Source organism: Populus trichocarpa, chromosome 1 (genome assembly GCF_000002775.5).
Source record: "Populus trichocarpa isolate Nisqually-1 chromosome 1, P.trichocarpa_v4.1, whole genome shotgun sequence".
NCBI classification, from domain to species: Eukaryota; Viridiplantae; Streptophyta; class Magnoliopsida; order Malpighiales; family Salicaceae; genus Populus; species Populus trichocarpa.
In genome coordinates, this window is record NC_037285.2 from 46,616,728 (window position 1) to 46,634,391 (window position 17,664).

The following is a 17,664-nucleotide window of genomic DNA, read 5'->3' on the forward strand; positions in this document are numbered from 1 at the left end:
GGTTGAACTAGTACTTCAGCTCATTCCGGTTCAATCGGTTTCAGGAATTTGAAACTGAAACCAAACCGGAAATTATTTTGGGTTTTCTAATTAATTAATTTATTTTTTTTTCTTGGTTTGATTATTTTAATTAATTTTTTTTTAATTTAATCAGTTTTTCGAGTTTTTTTATCACCCTAAACCGTAGACAACCTGGAAAAGAATTGATAAGTTCTCAAAAGAGGACATTTTGAGGAGGCAGAGATGGAGACGCGCCTTTTCTAAGGGCAATTAGTTTCGGGAGATTCTTCCTCTCTACAATACATGATCAAAAATTCAAAATGTTCTTGAATATCATAGTGCACATCATGAAGGGCCGTAGACAACCTGGAAAAGAATTCATAAGTTCTCAAAAGAGGACATTTAAGGAGGCAGAGATGGAGAGGTGAGGCAAGAGCTTCTTTCTCCAAGTGTATTTTTCACACACTAGTTTAACAAAAAAGACGAGCTAGATGGTAAGCTACAATTTTTGTTTTGTGGGATCAATCTTCAGATTCTACAAAAGACAATTGTAGGCCATAATAGCTGGTGGTGATATAGACACATGCAATGGTTTCATACAGGAGTATCTACTTGTCATGCACATACACTTCCAAAACATTTTTTCTTCTAATTTTTTAGGTACAATAATGCCATGAATATATGAAGTTTTAGCAGAAAGATCAATGAATTTATGTTTCTTGGCACTCTTTCCAATTCCTTTTCAGCTGCATTTAATTTCTGTAGTCCTTTGCTCTCCCCTCTATGACTGCTCTTATTGGCACAACGATCAAGAGGTTTTGAGTTTCAACAAGTTTTCACACAAACAAAGAGATAGAGATTGAGAGGGCTAACTCATTAGCGTGACTTGCAACTCTATATAAATGAACCCACAAGGGTGAGAGCTAGACATGAAAACTTTGCCTAGTCATGGCTACCAAAACTTCCTCAAAAGTGGTCTTGAACCCTATATTCTTGTTAGGGTTGCTTCTGTTGATCACCTGTCTTGCACCAAAGATTGATGCTCGCCTACTTAAGGAGGAAAATGAGAAGCCTACCAAGATTGATAAAATCAATGCCAAGATGGGCTTGGGAGAGATGAAGAACTTGCCACCATTTCCAAACATACCAATTCCAGGAATCCCATTTCCTCCATTTCCATTTCCACCTCCATTTGACATTCCTAATGTTCCTCCACTTCCTGACTTCCCTTTGACTCCCTTCCTTTTCCCTCCCTTCCCTTTTCTCCAATCTCCTCCAGCATGATCAGTTTCTTACCTCTTAAAAAACAAGAGAAAAGAAGGGGAGGAAAAATAAATAATTACATAACAATAAGTATTGAGTTTGTGTGATCGTACCAAGTCATATGTAAGGGGCATGTTTTGCTTCTGTCTCTCCTTCTGCTGTTTTTTTCTTTTCTTAATTTTGTTTTTGTATCTAATTATTACTGTGTTTTCCTTAATCTTCCTATCATTACCTTTGTGTAATTGTTGATGGGATTATTTTGATGAATGTTCGGGGAAATATAGTAGTATGGTCATGACAATTTGCAGGCATTAGCATTAATCATGTTATCATTAATTTTCACTAATTAACAACAATGGTATAATCCCATATTATTTGTATGGAAAAGGAAACCAGCTACAAGATGAGCATGACACATAACATTCGCTACCAACCTACTCAATACACCAGATGATGTAGTTATTTTGCAAACTGGCTAGTTCTATTACATTTGCAAGATACTTGAAAAAAAAATGCTAGCTTCATGGGCTGCCTTCATCTCCAATCCCTGGTGAAGTAAAGCCTGAGTCCACAAACTGTGGAGCCAAAGGAACTGAGGGGAGTGCAGGGACTGATGGCATGCCAGGAATAAATGGAAAAGGAGGGAATTTCGGTAGAGAAGGCAAGTGAGGGAATGGGAAAGCCGGAATCAAACCGGCCTCATCTTGGCCAGGAGGAAAAGGAGCAGGTGGAGGTGGTGTCATTATTGGCTGTTGAAGTGGCATTGGAAGTGCTGGTAGTATGGAACCAGGAGGTGTTTGTGTTTCTTGATCTTCAGGCAATGGAAAAGTTGGCTTTAGAAGGTAAGGTGGGTCAATTCCAAATTCTATGGAGGTTGGCTTCATCGGATTTAGTAACCTGCCGGAGGCTGAGCAGTAATGGGAGCTGCAAAGGAGCAAGAAAGCAAGGGAAACAAGCAAGAGACCATGTTTGGAAGCCATTGTAAGATTGCTCAACAAGCAAATTAAGCGGTGAAATGGGGTTTGAAAGTTGTTGTGAAAAAGTGAAAGTCAAAATGGTCTTTTATGGGAGGAGAAATGAGAGTATTGGTTATTGTATGGGTGCATGGTGGTTAGTGTTCATGGGTTGTGTGGAGGTTCTACACTAAACCTAATTTAGTTGAGTCAAGTTTTGTGTGTGCAAAACAATGGAGACTTTCATAAATCATGAGTATTTGGATGAAAAGGAGAAGATCTTATATATTTTATAAGGATGAGTATCGAGTTGACATTAAGTTTTTGGTTTATTTTGCGTAAAATATTTTACAAAAAAATATTTTTAATTTTTAATTTTATATTTTTTCTGTGTTTATTTTTCATAAAATATTTTATAAAAAAATTGATCAATAAAAAATATTTTATAATTAATTTTCAAACTTAGTTCATTTGTTGAAAAATATTTTCAACTTATGAAATTCAATAAAATATTTTACGAATAATAATCTACATATATTATGATCCAACTATTTCAACCACTACTTTATCTTTCATCACCATCATTACTATCTCACCATCACCTCTTTCACTATCACTATCTTTTCACCGCCACAATCACCTCTTCTTCCACTACCATCATTGAAAAATATTTTATGCAAAACAAATATACCTTAAATTTAGAATATGCATTTGTTTATAAAAATTAAATAAGTTTAAATTTGATTGGCTATGATAAATGGTTTTATGTGACCATGTTAAATAAAAAATATATATGTATTTTGTCAATTTTTATATACACATCAAACATTAATACAAACTAGATACATGACTCGCGTATACACATTTTTTTTCAACACGTTTTTGTAGTTAAAAAAATTAACTGAAAATAAAAAAGTTTATGTTCATGAAGAGAGAGAGAGGTTTGCAGTGGCTATTATATCGCCGGTGAGGAGCTGGGTTGATGGAGAAGGTTAGGCCTCTCTTAGTCATGACATTGCTTAGGTGGAAGTGAATGAAGAGGCGGCGGAAAGAGATAAAGGAAAGAGAGAACTATTGAATGGAAGAAAAAAAAACCGAGGAGGGGGTTGATTTGTGACCAATTTTGAACTTGATTTCTTTTTCATCAGGCCATGAAATCCATCTCTATTTATAGAAGGTGGAAAAGGGATGTTTTGTCTTTATTGGTGTCAAATCTTGGCCTTTGATTCGATCTAGAAGGATCCCAATTATTGGCTCAAAGTAGCTATCATGGACTGTTAGATTTGTTTCAAGAAAAAGGTTGGTCGGGTTGGCAACTTTGGGCCGGTGCCACAGCTGTTATGGCAGCAATCAGCCACAACAGATCACACTAACGTGTAGTCAGGTGTCAGGTGATCATTTTCGTGTAAGTTTTGTCCAATTTGGTGGAGAGATGAAGCATAAAATGCTTTAAGAATGAGGCCACTCGACCAGCTTCTCTAGAGAAGAAGATAAACATTCAACCTCAAAACGACGTCGTTTTGGCAAAGTGCATTTTAAGCCTTTGATTTCTGATGTCTCTCAATTACACTCCTGATTGGTTTCAAACTTTCAATTTTGTTCAATTTTACCCCTGACAAACTTTAATCTCAGCCCCAGATTCCAACGCCTTTTTCATTTTGGTCATTGGTTTTAGATTTATGCAATTTGACCCTTAATTGAATATTAAATTTTCAATTCTCTTCAATTTCACCCATTATTTCAATCAATTGGGTCTCCATAGTTTGTCGCCTTGTTCAAAATGGTCATTGACTACGAATTTCTTTATTTTGGCCATTAACTGGCCCTAAAACTTTGATTTTCTTGCAAATTTACTCTTAATTTTAATTAATTGACTTGGTAAAAATTAAATTCGGTCTTCTAAAATTTCAATCTTCTCAATTAAGCCTAAATTGGGCTCCCAAACTTAATTTTTACCAACTAAGCACTTAATAAAATTAATTTGACCCATTTAAAGTATATTTAAGTACTTGCACCAAATTAAATCCTTTAATTGAACCAAAATTAATTCTTAAACATAATAAAACTTTAATTTGACTCATGATTAAATCAAATTGACCTATTAAAAATCTAATTATATCTTTATGCTTAATTTTTATACAGATTATCTAATAATGATTTAATTTAACTTGAATCTGCATTGTTTCTTTAGTTTTTGGTAAAGTAGGGTACAATTAGGCTCCCGATTCCATCCAAAATTGCAAACTGATTTTTTTTTACCTGTGAAATCCTCTCAGCTTGTTTTTTTCAAAATGTCAATCTTCTTGCTATTTTTATTTATTTTTTATTTTTTTATCTTTATTTTAGAGAAAGAGGTGAATTTGGGGAATAACCCATAAATGAGTTATGACAAGAATCATGATAAATTTATATATAGCCTAAAAAAATTAAAAAATCATCCACAAAACCGAAATCAACTCGAAACCAAAATCAAATCGAGCTCAAATACGTTTTTTTACGAACTTTAAAGGTAAAAAAACCTAATATGAACTCCCTTCATCAAATAAAACTATTTGAAATAAATATCGATCATTTTGATGCCTTAAATCAGAGTCAATGATATTTTTGTCTAACAACTGTCAGAATTCAGCGATCTCTCTCTCCTTTTTGTATCAAAATTGAATTTGAAAAAAAAAATGAGGCATCGAAATCATATAATTTACGTTATTTTTAAAGTTAGAAGACCAAAACATCTCTTTACTGAAACTTCTAGCACGCCACCCATGTTTAGCGCATTTTAATTTTGGTTTTTATTCTTCCAATTTCATCCTTGCAAAAAAAATCCAAATCAATTACCTTGAATTAGAATCAAATCGCCTAAAATAAGTCTTTGAAAACCAAAATGAATTTAAAAAAAAATAAACAAGGTTATCTACAATGTTTTGTGAAGGGATGAACAATGTCTTGCATAGTGTTCACCCTACATGTTTTAATTTTTAAGTAATAAAGTTGTCATGTTTAATTTTTTTCACTTCATGCATTAAATATTATTTAGATATTTGATTAAATAAGTTGTAATTGCAATTGAGGTTAAACTTGTCCATTCAAATAAAAAATGAGTATGATTAACAGAATCTTTGCAAGTCTCAAAGAGAAGTAGTGAGAGTTTAATAGTTGGTGGAAGCAATGGGAATTGATGGAGGATGTGGTGATTGATTAGGCGGTGGATGTTTGATATAATAGTAATGGTTGTTTTTTAAATTATTTTTTATTTAGAAATATATTAAAATAATATATATTTTTTATTATTTAAAATTTAATTTTGATATAAATATATTAAAAAAATCCAAAATAAATTTAAAATAAAAAATAATAATTTGAAAGCTTGAAACTAAGCACAAGATGTTCATATAAAGTATGTCTTTGGGGTTTTATAAATAAAACCTCATACAAGGTCTATGCAAGGCCTCATATAGGTATTTTGTTTTTGTGTGATTGGGCCTTGGAACACTCAATAATTTTCCTTGCTTAATTTAACCAATTAGTTTTTAATTAAACTTTTAAAACTTATTATCTGATAGGAAAATATTTAAATCAATAGTAATCGTGAGCAACAAATTAATTTGTTGCAGTTTGGGCTACATGGCCCAAACGGCAGCACCCGCACCGTTTGGGCCGAACCCAAACTGCCACATCAGCAAAAGAAAAATTCTCGAAGACCATATTCTAAGCAAACCAATATAACCATGAAGTATAAATATTTTGAGTTATAGTAAATAAAATATTTATTTAAAAAAAATACTCTCAACTTACATGTTTCACTGACAATGAAAAGTTTAATTTCTTTATGAAGTTTTTTCTGACTTTATCAAATCAGATAAAAATTATTTCAATTTTGTTTCAAATATATATATATAACATAGTTATATTTATAATTATAATTATAATTATAAAAACTCCTACTCTGGGATTGGGATTAGAACTTTTCTACCGTGCATGTAACTTTGTCAGATTGAGTAAAAATGGAAATTCTCTTTTTAATTAAGGTGGGTTAGAGAAATAAAAATTTAGTTAATCTAAACTTTTTAAAATTTAAAATGTCCTAAACATAATGAATCAAATAAAAAAAATCAAAAGAAGAAATTGAAAAATAATATTAAAAAACATAAAAAAAACCAAAATTAAATTAAACTAATCTTGGAAAACTACCATAGAAGACACACATTAAAATATTACCAAGCAAAGTCTTCAATCATCCAAAATAAAAAAAATAAAAAAAATAATAATCAAAACAATAAAGACCAAATTTTCATAAAAAAACCTAAAAGAATGAAAATAATGAGAAACTAAATTGAAAACTAAAATAAATTAAGAAAAAAATATAAAAATATAAATCAAAGAATAAGAACCAAAATTGGATATAAAAATTAAATAAAATAAAATTATGAGGGATGAAATTAAAAAAAAATAAAGAAAGAAAAAAAATAAAAAACATAAAAATAACAATAAAAAAATAAGAACCAAATTGGATAAATAAATAAATAAATAAAATACTTAGGGATGAAATTAAAAGAAATAATCAAAAAGTAAAACAAATAGCAATTAAAAAAATAAAGATCAAAATTGATTACAATACAAACTTGAAGACAAAATTAATTTTTGAAAGAGCTGATATAAATTTCAAGGCCAACAGAGAGAGAGAGAAAAAAAAAACAAAGGTTTATCAGAGCTCAATTGTCTCTTCACCATGAATATGTGCTCCACCACCGCTAAGGGAAAACATATTACTTCTAATGTTATTACGAACGATAACATTTGATTATTAAAAGGTGTCGCACGCACTATTCAAATAACATTCATGTCTCTCACACATGCACCAACTATTTTTTAAATTAATTTTATATATAATGAAAAACTTAATTATCCATCTAAAAAATATAATTACAAAATAATCATGTTAAAAAGATTAAAGTGCCCTCAAATATAAGTCTATTATTTTAACGGGCAAATAATGCTTTTACTATGCAATGCAAGAAGATTAGAAAGCTCTTCTCCTCATTTTTTTTTATAAATTTTTAAAAATACTTAAATCATTATATTTTATTTAAAATATAAACAAAATTAATTATTATATTTAAAATAATAATAACTAACAGACCCCATAATGTTTTTTAGAGATTTAATATTAAATTAAATGATTTTTTTAATAGTAAAATAGTAATTTTATTGGGAAAATGTGAGTGTTTGAACTATTTAGACTTATTTTTTTTTAATATTTTAAAAATAATTATTTTTATAAACTATTTTTTAACTACCAAAGAGAAAATATTTTTCGAAATGTATTTCGTAAAAATTGGGTATTTATCAAAAACAATTAAAAAAATAGCATAAAGAAAGCAAAATCCAGCAAGACTGCATACTTGCTTTGCTTGACCTGTCTGTGTGCTCGTACATGTACATCAGGAAAAAAGAGAAGGAAAAAAACAGAGAAAACTAGTCCACCACCATCATCATCATGCCCGTTTCCGATCCCGATAAGCTAATTACCAAGGCCGATAAGTTGTAAGCTCCCCCTCTCCCCTCTTTCTCTCTACGTGAAAGGATCCAATCTGCTTTTTTTCATGGTTCTAAATGATTTAGTATTGATGATGTTACTTGGTTTTCCTTTCTTGGATATGGCATTAAAGACTGGATTTTTGAAGTCGTAGATTACTCAGAAATGCAAAAAGAACTCTACTTTTTTTTATTAGGACAGGAAAAGCTCAAATGGTTTAATTGTTAATGTGAATTCCAATCTGCCCATTTGAATATTTTGGTGATTTTGCTATTTTTTTTTAGAGAAAGAATGTTGGGTTTTTGAGATTCTTCAATGTTACGAAAATTTGAAGGTGACCCATTTCTTGGATCGGAGTAATTTTCATTGTTTTAATTTACCTTTCTTTTGTTGTTAGAACTAAACTGAGTCTTACAAGATGGAGTGCCGATTGGAGAAATGCCACTCTTTTGTATGAAGAAGCTGGTTAGTGATTGAGATTATGTGTTTGTGTATTGTTTTATATGCATAATGCACGAATTATGGTGGGTTTTTTATTTTTATTTTTATTATTGATTTTTTTGTTATAGCTAGCTTGTTTAGGGTCGCCAAGAAAAATGAGAAAGCAAAAGAAGCATTTGAGAAGGCTTCCAAAGGACAAGAGATGCTCTCTTCGTATCCTTGTTCTAGTTGACATTAGTCTAGGGGTGATTCATAAAGTATTAATATTTTTTGGTTTTAATGTGCATAAATTTGCATTTAGTTATTTTCTTAATGAGAAAATCAGACCTTGGGATGCTGCTAAACACATGGAGTCTGCTGCTGCTCTAGCAAAGGAACTAGGCAACTGGAATGAAGTCACTGACTTTTATAGAAGAGCGTCTGAGTTGTACATGGAGTGTGGGAGACCACAGCCAGCATCAGATGCTCTAGCTAAGGCTGCTCGGTAAAGATTTAGTTTACCTGTTTTCGTATTTAAAATTTACCATTTCTACGTAGCTGTTTCGGTCAAGCACTTGGGAACTCATTTATGGCATGGAGAAATCAGAAAACTTCAGAGAGTTATTGGAAGTGCCATTAAAGATTTTAATGGTTCACAAAGTTTAGATGTGATTTTCTATTCACATCCTTTAGCCTGTCAAGATCCTAATGTCTGTCATATTCTCATTTCTTCCATGGCTCAATCTGGATATCAGTTTAACTTCAAAATGCTTTGTAAACTAATAACTCGAATTTAGGCCTTTAGGGTATGTCCACCTTGCATGCTACATCACTGGCGTCTGCGTGTAGCATGGTTATTCCATGATCACAAATGATTTGCTCCCCCCTGCCCTTCTTTCCAAGCATGTGTTTTTATAGTGTAATAATTTACTTTGATTTTTGTGCTTTTTATCCTTTCTCAATTCATAGTTGCACTTAGTAACTTCATCCTTCAACACTAGGAGAATTTTCATTTTAGTTTCTTTTGCCACTCCAGCTGACATGCATGCTTTCTCCTTGTGGCACAAAATATTCAGTGTAGCTTAACAAATTGGACAATCTTTGAAAAGTATTTTCTTTCCCCTCTCATAGTGCTCTGGAAGATGCTATGCCTGAAGCTGCTGTTCAGATGTACAATGATGCTTCTGCTATTCTTGAAGAAGATGGCAAAGAACAGATGGCCTTTGATCTATACCGTGCTGCCACTAGTGTGTATGTAAAGCTTGAAAAGTAAGGGTTTATTATGTATTAGCAGTATGCATTAACTGCAAAATGTTCAATCGAGGATGCTATTAGACAATTCTAATTTCTAAGTCTTGTGGTGGTTTTACTGCCTGCAGGTATAGTGATGCTGCATCTTCTTTGTTGCAATTGGGTCTAGCAGCGGATAAATGCAATGCCACCAATAGCCAGTGCAAGGTGTAACTTTAAGTTGGTTTATCTATTTATATATTTCCTATTCCGTTTATTGTTTCCCTTCATTCAAATTTGTATATAAAACTACATCAACAAAGACACCTAGTGCTAATCATGCTCTGAGACACCTCAGTTTCTTCTCTTTTGTTTCTTCAACATGGCATTCATGCTTTTAGGACATATTTACTCTCTTTGCACTTTGCAGTATGATTTAGTTTTCCTTTGTTTTTTTTGTCATTTTATCTTTTTCATGTCCACGAAACTTTGCTCATCTTACATTATCCTTATTTATCACAGGCATATCTTGGTGCAATTATTGTATACCTTTACGCTCATGACTTCAAGCAAGCAGAGAAATGCTACAATGATTGCTCACAGTATGCACACTTTTCTGACAGTATGCTGTAGTTGCTTGATGTTCTATCAATATGATGGTTTTGGTTTTGCCAAGTAGGTTCTTTTGATTTCCTGACAATGTGATGATGATGGTGGTGGTGGTGATCGTACTAGTTAGTGCATTGTTGAATGATGAGATTAAAATCAAAGTTGTAGCAGTCTTAAAACAACAACAACAACAACAACAACAACAAAAATAAACAATAACAACAACAATAATAATTGGTACTAGTTAGTGCATTGTTGAATGATGAGATTAAAATTAAAGTTGTTGCTGTCTGAAATCACCTTCATCTTGCATCTTCAATATCTGACATGACAAAATATTAAAGCAGTACTCTATATTTTTTCAGAGTCAATGAAACCTCTAAATTGTAAGTCCTTGTAGTTTTCATTATTGATTGCAATCATCATGAGGTGCAGCAAAAAAATAGTAAGAAGTCTTCTTTCCCCGACAACATCAATCTCTGGTGGACATTTCTGCAAAATGTTTTGTAGTCACATGAAGATATAGAATTGGAGTTCCAAGGAACTTCTCCTGAGTGATTTGATTTTTTCTTGCTGATAACAAGTCCAGTACCTTTTAAGAACTATTCGTGGAACTGTGTATCTACCAGCTTGTACACTTTTCTTTTTGGGGACACAGATTAAAGTGCAATAACACTCAGAGAACACAGTTTAATACTTGAAAGAACTTTTTTTTTTTTCTTTTCTTAATATGACTGGTACTAGTGTTTTCACCCTTTACCCATTTTGTCATTGCCTTGCTTGAAGTAATTGATAACACTTAGATTTACTGCTTGGGTTTTTGCAGGGTTGATGCTTTTCTGAGAAGTGACCAGAACCGCTGTGCTAGTAAACTGCTTTCGGCTTATACAGAAGGTGATATTGAAGAAATCAAACGTGTGGTTCAGTCCAGCACAGTTTCAAATCTTGACCATGTGGTAAATCTTTAATCTGTTTTCACTCTGCTAGTTGAAAATGCATCTGCTCATCTCACATTGACAGTACTCTGTTGCGTTTTGATTGTTGGTCTTGGATTTACTCACATATCTACAAGAAACTTATTCAGGCTTCTTGGATGCATACTAATTGGCAACCTTTTCATTCTATAATTATGCGACATGCTTACAGGAGAGATTATAGACTATGAAATTTCATTTGATATGATGTCATCAACACCTTAGGGCTTTGGTAGTCATTTGAGAATTGAGAACTTAATGTACCATCACCCCAGGCCTCTACCACTAAATTAATAACTTCTTCAGCCGATTGCATTTATTAAATTGAATTACATGGCTTCAGGTAATCAAGCTAGCAAGAAAGCTACCTACTGGTGATGTTAGTGCATTGAAGACTGATGTTGGCAAAGAGGAGGAAGAACCATTGGATGAGAATGACCTCACATAATTTCTCGTCTAAAAGATGATTTATACGTAACATTTGTTTCAAAATGGGCGGTTTTTGGTGTCATATACAGCATGTATAAAGCATACAGTAGTCTAATATGATATTCGGACTCTGTAATTGTTGCTTTTTGTGCTTGAAAGCGTGTTTAATATGTAAAATCTTCTGGTACTTAAATTTCGGTCTTTGTGAGTATTGACACAGCAGTCTCAAGATACCGTGAGGTGGTTTTTGACGCCTTCCAAAACAAATTCAGAAACTCTTAACTGCGTGTCTTACATGTACGCTTGTAGATTTCAAATATCTGTGATGTGCATTTTCACCCCATTCATGTGATAATAAAGAGTGCTCTCATAACTTTCAAAATCTTAGTTGATACATCTGTGCTGCGGTGTTGAATTTTTCTCATAAAATATTTGTTATTCATTCATGTTCCAAGGCTTAAATTAAGCCGAGCTGAATACATTGTTCAAGCACTGAATGATTCTAACAATGCATAAAGTATAAACTACAGATAAGGAAGACACGAGGATATAGTTTTGACATGGTCAACATAAGAAGATGAGAAGTTACTGCTGCTAGAATTTCTTAGCTTGTTAAGGATGAATAAGCTCATTCATTTGAACTTCCTTCAGAGTAAGAATGATAGAGTATCCATTATGCTTGGAGATTTGCAGGCTATTTCATTTCATTAATTACTGTGGAAAAAAAGTCAGGAGTTCGGAAATGGATTAATCAGAACTTTTCTACAACGGCTAGTTCAAATATTAGAAAAGTCTAATCCTGGTAAAGAAAACGTTTTAACTTAGTGCAATAAGCCAACAAATAATGCTATTGAATTTGCCAAGATGGAAAATGGAAGAAGAGGGAATGATAGATCATTTTCACCAACTATATGGGAATGGATCCCGTCTAATTGTAGAATGGTTAAATATTTTGCAAAACTAAAGTGAAATTTGTGACCTTTGTGACCTGTCAAAGGCATATGTTGTAGAGTTTGCCTGTGAACAAATGTTAAATGGTCAAACTTCATGTTGTCTTGCATGCAAATTGACCATTCATTTCTTGAATTGTTCCCATGTTGCTCTGGTTACTAGATGGCGAAACAGTGTTTTTCAACATTCACATTCAATTATTTTCAGTTTCTTGTTCTCTCTTGAGCAGCAAGACCTAGCCTGTATTGCTATAAATAGAGTCCCTTCTAGGCTTCTACAAAGAAGAAAATACTGGACATGACTTCTCTAAGCTTTTTTCCAATGTTGTCATTCCTGTTTTTCCTTATTTTTTCATTCTCGTGGGTAACTTCAGCTCACACTCACGAGAGTTTTCTTCAATGCCTTGATTCCCAAAACTCCCACTCCATTTCTAAGCTCATTTACACCCCAATCAACTCATCATATTCATCAATCTTGCAGTTTTCTATTCAAAATCTCAGGTTCAACACAAGTTCCACCCCAAAACCTCTAGTTATTGTTACTCCCACCAACATATCCCACATTCAAGCTGCCATTATTTGTTCCCAGAAGCATGGCATGCAAATAAGAATTCGAAGTGGTGGCCATGATTATGAAGGTCTTTCTTATGTTTCTACGTTCTCATTTGTGGTAATTGATCTAATCAATCTTCGAACAATCAACGTTAACGCGGAGAATAAAACTGCATGGGTTCAATCTGGGGTGACAATAGGCGAGGTTTACTATAGAATTGCTGAGAAAAGCAGAACTCTTGCTTTCCCAGCAAGTGTTTGCCCTACTGTAGGTGTTGGTGGACACTTCAGTGGAGGAGGGTATGGCATGTTGATGCGTAAATATGGCCTTGCCGCAGATCACATAATTGATGCACAATTAGTTGATGTTAAAGGTAGAATTCTCGACAGAGAATCAATGGGAGAAGATCTTTTTTGGGCCATCCGAGGTGGTGGAGGAAATACTTTTGGTGTGGTTATTGCTTGGAAAATAAGTCTAGTCTCAGCTCCACCTACTGTGACTGTTTTCAATGTTCAAAGAACACTGGAACAAAATGCTTCCAAGCTTGTCCATCGGTGGCAGTTCGTAGCGGATAAGCTTCATGAAGATCTCTTCATCAGAATTATTCTGAATAGAGTCAATTCCACTGAAGAAGGAAAGTCCAACACAACAATACAAGCCTCATTCAATTCATTGTTTCTTGGTGGGATTGATAGGCTTCTTCCATTGATACAAGACAGCTTTCCCGAGCTCGGTTTGGTAAAAGAAGATTGCATTGAAATGAGTTGGATTCAGTCTGTCCTCTACTTCGACGGATTCCCAAGCAACTCATCCTTGGATGTTTTGCTTGATAGAACTCCTTCAACTAGAAGGAATTTCAAAGCGAAATCAGACTATGTCAAGGAACCTATACCCGAACTTGGATTGGAGGGGATATGGGAAAGGTTCTTCGACAAAGACATCAACACACCAATACTGATCTTCAGCCCTTACGGAGGAAAAATGAGTGAGATTTCAGAGTCTAGCATCCCTTTTCCACATAGAGCAGGGAACATATACAAGATTCAACACCTAATATATTGGGATGAAGAGGGGATTGTGGCAACTAAGAGGCATATAAGCTGGATCAGAAGACTCTACAGTTACTTGGCCCCTTACGTTTCAAAAACTCCTAGAGCTGCTTATGTCAATTACAGAGATCTTGACATAGGGATAAATAATCATGCAGGCAACACAAGTTATAGACAAGCAAGCATCTGGGGCCTCAAATATTTCAAGAATAATTTTGACAGATTGGTGCGTGTGAAGACTGCTGTTGATCCTGCTAATTTCTTCAGAAATGAACAAAGTATCCCACCTCTATCTTCTTGGTGATATAGGAGAGATCATTTAAAAGACCAGATGGAAAATATTTCAATAAATGTGTTTTTCTGTACTTAGACATCAATATTTTTTTCTTATGATATGCTGGACTATGATTTTAACAGAATTGCCTTGAGAAATTCCAAATGCCACTAACAATCTATCATAATTACATGAAAACCCCCCCTTTTCTTCAACAGTTTTTGGCGGGAAGAGTTAGTTATAAGTTGGACACAATCTCTCCACCTAAAGGAACCATGAAGCCAATAAGACTCTCTCATCTCTATTAGATTTTCTCCTCTTTAACACACAAACCTAGAAGAACTCGCGAAGATCTCAACTGAAGGTAACCAAATTCAAGAAAATCAAGAACCTCTCTCTTAATGGCCAAATACCTCTTCTCTTTCCTCCTCCTCCTCCTCCTCCTCCTCACCACCACCACAGCCACCTCCACCTTCAATCCCATCTGTACCTTTAGCCCCACACCCTCACCCACCTCTGCCACCACTCCTGCTCCCATCACCAATTCCAACACCAACATCGCCCTCTCCCCCACATTTGCACCATCTCCCATCATCACCATCCCCACTCCTGCACCCTCTTCTGCTCCAACTCCCATCAATAATACCACCACCACCACCACCACCACCTCCACCACCCTCACTCCTACAACCACACCCTCGACTGCCCGTACTCCAATTCCCACTAACAAAATCACCCTCACCCCCACATTTGCCCCCAGTCCGGCCCCAACTCCCACCATCATCACCCCCATATTGGGCCCCAGTCCAGCCCCAACTCCAATCAGCAGTTCCGCCTTCACCACCACACCCACATTTGGCCCCAGTCCTGCCCCAACTCCAACCAACAGTTCCATCTTCACCGCCACCTTCTCACTACCACCAACACCACCATCAACATTTACACGGCAACAAGATGACCTCAAATTCGTCTTTCAAGAACAAATCTACAACATCATTGATGCGATACTTGGTACAGGAGATTTCAAGAACTGGGCCAATGCCCTCGGCATGGCTGACTCTACCACCTTCCCTATCTCCGCCACTTTCTTTATCCCGTCTGACAACTCTCTTTCTCCTACTACCACCTCCGCTGACCCTGACATCTTCCCTTACCACATTGTCCCTCAACGCCTCTCTTTCGCTGATCTCCAGCAATTTAAGACCTTCTCTCGCCTCCCAACTCTCCTTTTTGACAAGTCCATACTTATCACCAACAATTCTGCATCAAATTTCACCCTTGATGGCTCTCGCCTCACTCATCCTGATATCTACACCAATGCTGCCATTACAGTTCATTGCATAGATAACCTTCTTGATCACTCAGTTTATGGTACTGAATCTGGGAAGAACTCTTCAAAACCAGACGCGGTTGGCCCGCCACCAACTCCTGCTTCTCCTCCTCGTCCTACTCCAAGAACATTTGTTCCAAGCACTGCAGATGATGAAGAGTTTACTGTTCATCAGCATGGAGAGTCAGATGCGGCTTGCTTGTGCACTGAGGTGTGGACTGTTTTCTTGGTTCTTTGTGTGGCTTTGGCATCCAAGTTTCAAAGAATGATTCTTGTCCATTGATGGGTTCTTGCTAAAGAACTAAGACAATCAAGAAGTACTGTATTGCTAGTTGGATCAGCTTTAGGCTCGTGCTTGTTAAGAGTCAGCATCAAAACAATCAATTGGGTCATTTCCAATTTCAAAGATGAGATTTCTTCTCCTTTCTTTGTTAATGTTGTAATTCATTAGACAGGGAAGGATTTGTTCTTGTAAATGGGCTTTAGCAGAGTTGACAAATGGAGGGCCGGATTGTTAACAGATTAGGGGCAGAGATTTGAGGTCTGTTCAATGATCTTTCATGGCATTTGTAAGATCGTTTAAATGTAAATCTGATGCAGAATTCATGAACCTATGGCTTTAATTGGCTGAAAACTCCTTGTTAATTTCAGGTGTCATTTTGCTTTTTAGTTGCTATAAGTTCATATGGTTTCCCTTAAACTCATATCATAGTTGTAAGATCGTTTTTATTTATTTATTCACATCTATTTATGTCAGAAGAAAAAATAAAATTAACAATTAAAAAAATAAAAGAATATATTTTATTATAAATAAATTGTAGCTCTAGACAAATATGCATTGTGGGTTTGACACTATTCTATATTATTCATCATGATCAAAATTATGCCGTTTAGAATGTTTAAGGTATAAAACAACATCTTTTTCTTGAAAAAAGTGATATATATATATATATATATATATATATATATATATATATATATATATATATATAAGCATTTTGATCATTGTTGTTTGAGGTTTGTATACATTGGTCCTCGAATTTCATTTGTAACAAAAATTGGTCCTCAGTTGTATTTCTAGAGAGAGAGGGAATAAGAAGAGAGATTTTTGATTTTTTATAAAAAAAAATCTTTGGTTAAAACTTGCCAAAAATGTCTTTAGTTAAAATTCCCTTTCCTTGTTTATGTATTTTTTTTTAATAAAAACATGTTTTTTTATTAATAACAAATTCTTTTAATAAAATCTAATCATGATATGAAAAATAAATTTTAATTAAAAAATATATATCTTGATAATCTTTATGTGTTTATATGTGAAAATAAATGAATAATTAAATTGATAGAATTATATAGAAATTTATAGTTAATAAATAATAAAGTATTTATTTTATTCTCATTGAATATATATGAACATATTTTTAAAAGTATTTTTTTTGGAGGTTTATATATAATTATTTATAAAGTAATTGTTGATGTTGCTATAAAAATCTCTAATTTTATTTGAAAAATATATATATATTTATTATTCTCTAATTGGAATGTAGTTCTCTCTCCACTAAAATGCGGCATCTTCAAATATTCAAGTGTGTCGTCTCTTTTGGTGTTTCAGAATCTCTCCTTATCTATATTTGTGGGTTTAATTGGTTTTTTTAATTAAAAAAAATTAAATTATTGTTCTAATCCTAAAATTTAAAATAAAAATTCAAGATTAACAAAAACTAAAGGGAAACACCGTAAATTGTGTGTAAAAACATTGTTTTCACGGTTTACATTGATATTTATTCATGAAGCATATTAATCATTATCAAATATATAATTTTTTTTCTATTTTAAAACATTGTAAAACAAACAAAATGCCATTAAAAAATTTAAAAAAATGGAATCAAGAATTTTTTTGTACTTTCAGAATAATGTTTCCATTATTATCTTGGGATCCCAAACATGTCATAAGATGATATACTTGGAGCAGAAAGCTCCAACCATGCCTGAGAATATAGCCTTTAGAAACCTGTTGGATTCTGGACAGCTATGAGTTCCCTCTGTGTCAGTCCTAATTGCATCTACTGCAAAATTTGGAACTCAGTTTATTCTTATAGA

General features: G+C 33.8%; 5 protein-coding genes across 5 annotated transcripts; 4 read left to right on the top strand and 1 right to left on the bottom strand.

The window, feature by feature from the left end:
• The first annotated feature begins 948 nt into the window (after positions 1-948).
• Positions 949-1,284, top strand: LOC18095773 (protein PELPK2). The gene has a single exon (XM_006370417.2). The coding sequence runs from the start codon at positions 949-951 to the stop codon at positions 1,282-1,284; it is 336 nt and encodes a 111-aa protein (XP_006370479.1).
• Positions 1,285-1,784: 500 nt separating this feature from the next.
• LOC18095774 (uncharacterized) lies at positions 1,785-2,243 on the bottom strand. The gene has a single exon (XM_024593876.1). It carries the CDS (start codon positions 2,241-2,243, stop codon positions 1,785-1,787), a length of 459 nt encoding a protein of 152 aa, XP_024449644.1.
• Positions 2,244-7,590: 5,347 nt separating this feature from the next.
• LOC18095775 (gamma-soluble NSF attachment protein) lies at positions 7,591-11,793 on the top strand. Its single transcript, XM_006370419.3, has 9 exons — positions 7,591-7,757; positions 8,147-8,214; positions 8,319-8,403; positions 8,516-8,674; positions 9,301-9,438; positions 9,549-9,627; positions 9,922-10,001; positions 10,835-10,964; positions 11,326-11,793. The coding sequence occupies exons 1-9, from the start codon at positions 7,711-7,713 to the stop codon at positions 11,428-11,430; spliced, it is 891 nt and encodes a 296-aa protein (XP_006370481.1). The 5' UTR covers positions 7,591-7,710; the 3' UTR covers positions 11,431-11,793.
• An 841-nt stretch (positions 11,794-12,634) lies between these two features.
• Positions 12,635-14,329, top strand: LOC18095776 (tetrahydroberberine oxidase). The gene has a single exon (XM_006370420.3). It carries the CDS (start codon positions 12,660-12,662, stop codon positions 14,265-14,267), a length of 1,608 nt encoding a protein of 535 aa, XP_006370482.2. The 5' UTR covers positions 12,635-12,659; the 3' UTR covers positions 14,268-14,329.
• On the top strand, positions 14,327-16,236 carry LOC112325871 (uncharacterized). The gene has a single exon (XM_024593001.2). The coding sequence runs from the start codon at positions 14,639-14,641 to the stop codon at positions 15,848-15,850; it is 1,212 nt and encodes a 403-aa protein (XP_024448769.2). The 5' UTR covers positions 14,327-14,638; the 3' UTR covers positions 15,851-16,236.
• The last annotated feature ends 1,428 nt before the right edge of the window (positions 16,237-17,664 follow it).

Bases quoted from the DNA above. Each gene is read 5' to 3' on its own strand.
- LOC18095773 (XM_006370417.2), top strand. From the start codon at position 949: ATGGCTACCAAAACTTCCTCAAAAGTGGTCTTGAACCCTATATTCTTG.
- LOC18095774 (XM_024593876.1), bottom strand. From the start codon at position 2,243: ATGGCTTCCAAACATGGTCTCTTGCTTGTTTCCCTTGCTTTCTTGCTC.
- LOC18095775 (XM_006370419.3), top strand. From the start codon at position 7,711: ATGCCCGTTTCCGATCCCGATAAGCTAATTACCAAGGCCGATAAGTT. The intron at 9,628-9,921 runs GTGTAACTTTAA...TATTTATCACAG, and splicing joins CCACCAATAGCCAGTGCAAG to GCATATCTTGGTGCAATTAT. The intron at 10,002-10,834 runs GTATGCACACTT...GGGTTTTTGCAG, and splicing joins TGCTACAATGATTGCTCACA to GGTTGATGCTTTTCTGAGAA.
- LOC18095776 (XM_006370420.3), top strand. From the start codon at position 12,660: ATGACTTCTCTAAGCTTTTTTCCAATGTTGTCATTCCTGTTTTTCCTT.
- LOC112325871 (XM_024593001.2), top strand. From the start codon at position 14,639: ATGGCCAAATACCTCTTCTCTTTCCTCCTCCTCCTCCTCCTCCTCCTC.